An 8,228-nucleotide genomic window follows, 5' to 3' on the forward strand; every position below is an offset into this window, starting at 1 on the left:
CTCGCCCAGCAGCGTATCGGCGGGCGGCGCGGTCGGCGGGGCGGCGGCGGAGCCCGCGCCCCCCGACGGGCCGGAGGCGGGCGCGCCGGCGGTGGCCGAGGCCGTGGCGCCGGGCTCGCTGGCGCTGCTGGAGCCCGACGTGAGCCCGCCGCCGCCGCCCCGGCAGTCGCCGCCCGACGTGTTCGCCGGCTTCGCGCCCCACCCCGCGGCCCTGGGCCCCCCGACGCTGCTGGCCGAGCAGATGAGCGTGATCGGCAGCCGCAAGAAGAGCGTGAACATGACCGAGTGCGTGCCCGTGCCCAGCTCCGAGCACGTCGCCGAGATCGTGGGTCGCCAGGGTGAGTGGCCGCCGTCTGGGGCGCCGCCCCCGGGGTCCCCGCGCCTCGCGCCTTGGGGAGGAGGACGCCTCAGCCCAGCCCTGCCCGCGGCCGGACGCCAGACCCTGGCCACGCCCCGCGTGGGCCCGGGCCTCAGTGGCCGCTTGTGCGCCTTTGTCCTGCCGCGGGCCGCGCGAGAAAGTTAGGCACAGCCCGCGCTCCTCCCCTCCACGCTCCGGCCCGCCGCTGCCTTTGTCTGGGCGCCTCCGGCCGCGTCAAGCCCCTCTGTGCGGCGCCTCTGCGCAGGCCCTGGGTCGCCTGCGGTGGAATCCCAAGAACCAGGGGGCCCGGCTGGGCGGTGGGTGCTTCACTCCCGAAGCAGGCACGGGGCGGGGCTCGCTAGGGCTTGGGGGTGTCTCCGGGGCGGGGCGGGGGGGGGGGGTGCTCAAGCAGGTCAAGAGAGAAGTTTGGCGTACAGAGAGAGTGCCCATCTCCACTTGCCAGCCTGGGGGCCCTTCCGAGGGTGGGGGGAGCACAGGATGAGGGAGGATCTCCACCCCGCTTGAGGATTTGGGGACATGCTTTGCTTAAGGACCAGCTGGGAAAGCCGTCCGGAGGTCCAGACTCCTAGCCGTCCCTCTGGCAGGCCCAGGGCAGCAGGCCCGGGGTGTGAGGGTCCCTGCAGCAGCATTGTCAAGAGTCCCTGTGGCCGCCCCATTGTTCTCTTTGTTAGAGAGCCGGTCTGAGATTTGCAGGGTGACATCAGGCCGGCCGCTGCTCATTGGCCCTGGAGCTGCAGCGGCGGGGCGGGCTGGCTGAGGGTGGTGGGCAGTGCTCCTCCGGACACACGCCCACCCACCCATTTAGTCACTGGCCCCCAGCCCCAACTTTCTCCTGCCTTCTGCCTGTAGCTCCCTGTTCCCACTCCCTGCTTCTGGGCTAGGTTCTAGAACTTGGGGTGGGGTCTGGGCGGGGCTTGAGGTGGAGCTCCAGGACACTGGGGCTGGCCTTTGGGGGTTAGCCTTTGGGGGCTCTGTAACAGGAGCCAGAGACGGGGGGGGGGGGATTGAATTGCTAGGTGGCTTGTCTCCCTTGCCACCCGGGGGGCGCAGAGGACCACAGGGAGGCTCCGGACACTGCCCTCTCCGAGTTCCGAGTGGGAGGGGGTGGTTTGGCCAGTGAGTCCTCTGGCTTTGGGTGCAGGTGCAGCTGATCGCGTGTCATCCCCCCCATCTGGACACCAGGAGGGCCAGGTGTGGTGCTGGGCCAAGGAACCAGGGCTTGGGACCGGGGGAGGGGACAGGTGGTCCTCGGAGCCCTGTCAGCTGCCTCCCGCGAGCCAGCACAGCAGGATTGCAGGCCTGACCACTCCCTCCACCTCCCTGCCTGCCTCGGCCCCTTCCCTGCCGCAGTCACCCGCACCTGCGCCGGGCTGTGTGTAGGACCGCTGCTGTGTGCAGACCGTCCAGGCACCTTCGAGGACGAGGGGACGGCCGTGGAAACCCAGCCTGGGAGCTGTTGTCCGGAATCCCTAGGCCGATTTGCCAGCCAGGGGAGCACGGGGGGGCGTGTTCCCTGTGAACACGAGTGTTCTGGTGCACCTCAGGGTCCTCCAGGGAGGCTGAGTCTGCCCCAGTGGAGGCAGGAGCCACGCAGGGGCCTCCACACCTATGCCTGGGGCTGGGGAATCGGCCCCACCCGACCTCCCAGGTGTGCACTTCGGTGCTCGATTACTGGGTGCTGGCCTGGGGTTTTGCTGGTGGCGGAGAGGAAGGCAGGCCCCGAGGGGTGCAGACGGGGCTGGCTCTGTGTCTCTGGGCAGATGAGCTCTCCACTCCATGATGGGGAGAACCCCACAGCATTTCCCTCTGGGGTTTTTGTGAGGATCCTCCAGTAAGAGGTCCTAATCCCAGCCCTGGGCTGCTGCACAGTGCCCCCCCCCCGAGGGGGGTGCAGGGTCCAGGGGAGGGGAGCACCAGTGCCAGGACACGGTGGCCCCTTTGCCAGCCCTTGACTCTCCCAGCTCTAGGACCATCTGTGGCTCCCATCTTCTCCCACCCAGGTGTCAAGCACAGCCTGGAAGAGTCTTTGTGACTCAATCCTGACCCCTCCCTTCCTCCAGTCACCCGTCCAGTCTCCCTCTTGTGGGTTCCTGAACACGAAGCCCGTCCCGTCTCCCCGTCCTGGCTCTCACTGGGCCAGAAGGCCCTCCTCCTCTCTCAAACCCCGGGTCCTCAGCCACTCCATCCCCTAGAGGGGAGGCCGGAGTCACCCAGACCTGGGGTCTTCCCTTTCCGGGACGCTCAGTTCCTCTTCTCCGAGCTGGTTTTTCCATCCTAGAAGGGTCCCTGCAGCCCCTGGGAACAGGATAGGTGGTCAAAGCCCCTGCAAGTTCTCTCCTCCCTGGGGCTGAGTGGCCCAGAAGGTGCCCTGCACGGGAAGCTCAACCTGCCCCTCCTCACGGAGCCTCAAGAGACCCCCTGGAGAAGAGCCTCTGTAGCTCGAGGTCACAGGAGGCAGTGATGTGGGCTGAGCCGGGCCCGCCGGGCTGGGATTTGAGCCTCAGTTGCTCCGGCTCTGTGTGCCCTGCAGGGAACAGGAGGCGGGGAGAGAATCTTCTCCCTTCCAAGACTCTGGGCCGGGGGCGGGTGCGGCGGGGAATGGCCCCATTTTATAGACAAGGAAAACGGAGACTGAAAAGAGTCCGCAGCAGTCACCTGGAAGGCTGGTGCCCACTTGCCCCGGGTGTGACTTTGGGCCAGGTCTTCCCGGGAGCCTCCCGCTAGGTGCGCCCAGCGGGCGTGTGTGCATGTGTGGGGCAGGGCCAGGTGGTGAGCACCCTGCCTCTTGCCCGGAAGGCTGGGTCAGGAGTGAGTGAGGGAAAGATGCCCCTGGGGGGCCCCGTGCCGGCAGTCCCCAGGGTGCTTCTGTGTCTGCTGCTGTCAGGTGGGGGCCGGCGTGCTTGGACTGGCCCCACTCCGCTGGAGAAAGCTGGCGGCACTCAGGGCTTTCCCTTGCTGACCCCCATGCCTGGCCCCCCTCCCTCGGGTCTGGGGTGCTCTTTCTGGAGGCTGGGGACGTCACAGGGGTGTCAGCGGGCCGCCGTGCATCTGGCTTGGGGGCCCCTTGTGTTGGCAAGCGTAGACCTTCCTTGCATCTGGCGGCCCCTGGGCTCCAGCTCCTCCCACAGACCCACCCTGCTGTGATTGGGGCCAGCGGCCCACTGGGTTTGGGGCGCCGGTCATTGTGAGGGTTTGTCTCCACCCCATCCTTCCAGATCTCTGCCTTGGCCGGGAGCCCTTCCCTGGCACGCATCCTTCCGGGGGGAGCCCTTCTGCTCCCCCTCACGGCCTTGAGGTTTCATTGATAAGTGTACCTGTGGTTCCCGTGTGGGGTCCCCCAGGCAGTGCCTGGAGCGCCCGAGTTCCTCAACACCCAGCATGCAGGGGGCTCAGGACCCCAGAATGAGGTCACATGAGTGATGGGACCAGGCTCCACATGGGGACCCAAGGCGCCCTGTTTGAAGGCAGGGCCCTGCTGCAGTGAGGAGGGAGTTGACCGAATGGGGGGCAGTCACCCCCATTTCCAGGCACACCTGCTTGTGTTGGTGGCCAAGCCCAGGGGTCTGCCTTTCAGCCTGTCGCAGTGATCCGTGGTAGCTGCAGGGTCCCTGTGGGGCTTGGCCGCTGAGCTCGCCCGCTGTCGCCCATCCGGCTCGTCCCTGCCAGGGCAGGTGTGGGTCTGGTCTGCTCTCACTGCCCCAATTTCTCGGACCTGGCAGTCCCCCCCACCCCCCATACTCTGCCACTTCTTAGGGTCGTGGCGTGGCCAGGGCTTGGGTCGATGCGCGTCATAGCCGAAATGCAGCTGGTGAATTGGCGTCCTCTGGGCCCCCGAAGGCTCCAGTCGGGGCTACCCTCTGGGAGGGGCAGGACGGGGCCAGTTCGTGTGCCTGGGGACAAAGGCTGCTTCTCTGCGCAGAGGCGGTCCCGCACACACCTGGCTTCATCCCCCGCCCTTTCTCCAGGCCTTGCCTCCCTGTCGCCCACATGGACCTGCGGGGAGTGGACGCTTGGACTGAGGCTAGGGTCCCCCGCCAGCTACCTTTAAGGCTCATGAAGGCCGGGTATCTGCCTGGGGTGCTGGGTCTGGGCCCTTCTCTTCCTGGGAGGAAATGGAGGTGCAGGACAGCCCTTTGAGGGGCCGGTGTCATCCCAGTGCCGAGGCCCTTCCTTATGGCCCTCCGGCCTGGGGGAGTTCGGAAGCCACACAGGAGGAACTGAGAAGTGTGTGCGGGGCCCCATGTGGTCCCCGTGGCTTCTTGGAGGAAGGGGCGCTGGGCTGTGACTTGATGCAGAGAAAGGGGTGCAGGCACTGTTGCAGGTGGGAAAGGTCGTGGGGGTCACCCAGGGCTGGGGAGCAGCAGGAGAGGGAAGGACTGAGGCGTGGGGTTTGAAAGCTTCCCCCCCCACACAGCTACCATGTGGGGAGGGAACCGCCGGGACACAAAGTGGAGGCAGGTCCGGGTCAGGGTGTGTTTGCGGGTTGCCGGCGAGAGAGAGGACCCCGGGCGGCGGGGGCGGGCAGTGGCTCAGGACCCGGGAGATGGGATAGAAGCCAGCGTGCCCACGGCCCACCCTCCCTGGGAGATTTCTCACCCACTCACTTGGCTCTGCTTTGGCTCAAAGCCCTGGATGGGGCTGCTGTCTCCGGGCACGGGGTGAGGCCGCCCCCCACCCCCAGACGCCCGCTCTCATCTCCCAGTGCTCCCTGAGGCCCAGTGGCCAAGCTGGGCCCACTAACTTTGTATCTTCTGCTCCGGGAAAAGTTAGCAACACTGTTCTCTCTGTGCAGCCTCTGTATTGAAACAATGTCCCTGTGTCCCTCCAGCCACCCCAGAGCCCAGAGGGGGGTCCTCCAGACTCGTGGGCCGGGACTTAAGATGTCTCAAAAGGCCCCGGGGGTGGGAGTATCAGACGCCCCAGCCTGCACGCAGACCCCCCTGCACCCCTCCAGGGGTCAGACCCCCAGTCCGAGCAGTGACAAAGTGCAGTGCTGTGTCCGTGAGCGTCCCCTCAGAAGCTGGGTCTGTTGGTCAGAGAAAATCCTGGGTGGTTTCCACAGTCTGATCCTGGGCTGTCCCGCCCGTCGGCCGGGGAGCTAGTGTCCGGGGCGTGCATTTGTGTCCTCGGACTGAGCGGCCACAGCAGACGGCTGCGAATGACAGGAACGAGTGTTCGGAGCATTCTGGGGCGGCTGTACAAAATCCAGCTGTCGCCGGGCCACGCTCCCTCCAGCGGCTCCGACACCACCTGGGCCGTCTTGCTCTCCCAGCTTCTGGTGGCAGCTGGCAGACCTGGTGTCCCTAGGCTTGTGGCTGCCTCGTGCTGATCTCTGTCCCCGTCCTCCCAGCATTCCCCATCTTCTCTGTGTCTTTGTGTCTCCCCCATAAGGACACCTGTCGCTGGGTTCAGGGTGACCCTATTCCAGTACAACCTCGCGTTAACCTATTACACCTGCAAGACATTGCCAAGTGAGGTCCTGTCCACAAGTACCAGGGGGCCATGAACCCGGGGGAGACACTCTTCAGTCTGCAGTGGGGTCCTCATTGTCTCTTGCCTTTTTGCCAAACCCACCACCACCTTCAGGTCTGGGATCGGAAGGGAAACGGAAAGCTGTGTGTGTGAGGAGACAGGGTGGGGAGGACCCTGGGGAGGGGCCTCGCATCCTCACTGTGTCTCCCCCCACCCACCCACCGCCCCAGGGTGCAAGATCAAGGCTCTGCGTGCGAAGACAAACACGTACATCAAGACGCCGGTGCGCGGGGAGGAGCCGGTGTTCATCGTGACCGGCCGCAAGGAGGACGTGGAGATGGCCAAGCGGGAGATCCTGTCCGCCGCCGAGCACTTCTCCGTGATCCGCGCCACGCGCAGCAAGGCCGGCGGGCTGCCGGGCACCGCGCAGGGGCCGCCCAACCTGCCGGGACAGACCACCATCCAGGTGCGCGTGCCCTACCGCGTGGTGGGGCTGGTGGTGGGGCCCAAGGGCGCCACGATCAAACGCATCCAGCAGCGGACCCACACGTACATCGTCACGCCCGGGCGCGACAAGGAGCCGGTGTTCGCCGTGACGGGCATGCCCGAGAACGTGGACCGCGCGCGCGAGGAGATCGAGGCGCACATCACGCTGCGCACCGGCGCCTTCACCGACGCGGGCCCTGACAGTGACTTCCACGCCAACGGCACCGACGTCTGTCTGGACCTGCTCGGAACGGCCGCCGGCCTCTGGGCCAAGGCCCCCAACCCGGGCCGGCGGCCCCCCGCACCTGCAGCCGGCCTCCGCGGGGACGGGGCTCTGGGCGCCTCCGGGGGCCCCGAGGCCTTCTACGCGGGGGGCCGCGGGGGGCCGCCGGTGCCCGATGCGGGCCCCGCCAGCCCCTACGGAGGCTCGGGCAATGGGGGCTTCACCTTTGGTGGGGACGGCCCGGGGGCCCCTTCGGGGCCGCCCGCCCCCGAGGACTGTGACTTTGGCTTCGATTTCCTGGCGCTGGACCTGACCGTGCCCGCCGCCGCCACCATCTGGGCGCCCTTCGAGCGAGCTGCGCCGCTGCCCGCCTTCAGCAGCTGCTCGGCCGTCAACGGGGCCTCCGCGCCCCCCGCCCCCGGCGCCCGGCGCAGCAGCGGGGCCGGCACGCCGCGCCACTCGCCCACGCTGCCCGAGCCCGGGGGCCTGGCCCTGGAGCTCCCGCTGGCCCGCCGCGGCGCGCCCGACCCAGTGGGCGCCCTGGCCTGGCGGCCGGCGCAGGGCGCGCTGTCGTCCTTCTCCGGCGGCGGCGCCGGCTTCCCCGCGGCCGCTTCGCTGCCCAGCGGCTCCTCGGCCTCCGCGTGCCCCGCCCTGGACTCCGGCGCCCCCGAGGGCGGCCGCAAGCCCCCCGCGGCCGCACCATCGGCCGCCCCGACCCCGACCCCGGCCGCGCCCGCCCCGGCCTCAGCGCGGGAATGCGTGGTGTGCGCCGAGGGCGAGGTGATGGCCGCGCTGGTCCCCTGCGGCCACAACCTCTTCTGCATGGACTGCGCCGTCCGCATCTGCGGCAAGAGCGAGCCCGAGTGCCCGGCCTGCCGCACGCCCGCCACCCAGGCCATTCATATCTTTTCGTAGCGGTGCGGCTCGCCGCCGCAGGCCCGGGGGGCGGCGCGGAGGGGGCGGCGGGGGCGGCGGGGGCGGTGCGTTGGGCGCGGTGGGGCCAGCCTTCACAGACCAGCTTTAACTCGGTCCCAGGCGTGGAGACGGCTGCCCGGCGGCATCTCAGTTCCTAACAAATAAACAGTATTGAATCGACAGGTTAAAATAAAACAGAGAGAAAAGGTCTGTTTGCACTTTTTATTTAAGACTCCCCGCCCGCCAGGGTGATCTTTTTAAGGGGTAAAAAATATAGATATAGATATGATTTTTACAACTCTCGGTTGTCCGTCTTTGGGACCTGGGTTTCTGACTCGATGGCGCTGGCATCGGAGGCCGCCGCAGCCTCTGCGAATCCCCACAAGGAGAAGGGCCACGTTTTTACTCCCTCTGCGGGCTGACCGGCTGCCCTTCCAAGTGTCGGCAGGGGACAGGCTGGAGGGGGCGGGGTGGGGGGCGGGGGGCCGACCAGAAATTTCTAACTTTGTGTTTTTAATTATTAATCTCCTCCTTCTGTGGTTTCTGTTGTCAGTTTTTAAATTTTTTTAAATTGTGTTTTTTTTTTAAGCTTTTACTTTTTACCTCTGTGTATATGTAGGGAATTTATAGGGAAATATGTACTTTATGGAATAAATTTTAAGAACTAAAAATATATTTTATTTTAAATAAAGTAACGGACCTTTAATCTTACACAGCTAAATTACTGATTATATATTTGCTGAGCTGACTTAA

The 8,228-nt window shown here is 66.2% G+C and overlaps 1 protein-coding gene across 1 annotated transcript in view; it reads left to right on the forward strand.

The window, feature by feature from the left end:
- Positions 1–7,524, forward strand: part of LOC111161653 (mex-3 RNA binding family member D) — a 16,484-nt gene extending 8,960 nt beyond the window's left edge. The window contains exons 3-4 of the mRNA XM_022525418.1: positions 10–338; positions 6,082–7,524. Coding sequence (XP_022381126.1) covers positions 10–338; positions 6,082–7,475 — 1,723 coding nt within the window. The 3' untranslated portion in view covers positions 7,476–7,524. The remainder of the gene's footprint in view (positions 1–9; positions 339–6,081) is intronic.
- The last annotated feature ends 704 nt before the right edge of the window (positions 7,525–8,228 follow it).

This window comes from Enhydra lutris, unplaced genomic scaffold, assembly GCF_002288905.1.
Source record: "Enhydra lutris kenyoni isolate GAN:26980312 unplaced genomic scaffold, ASM228890v2 scaffoldscaffold86, whole genome shotgun sequence".
In the NCBI taxonomy this organism is placed as follows: domain Eukaryota; kingdom Metazoa; phylum Chordata; class Mammalia; order Carnivora; family Mustelidae; genus Enhydra; species Enhydra lutris.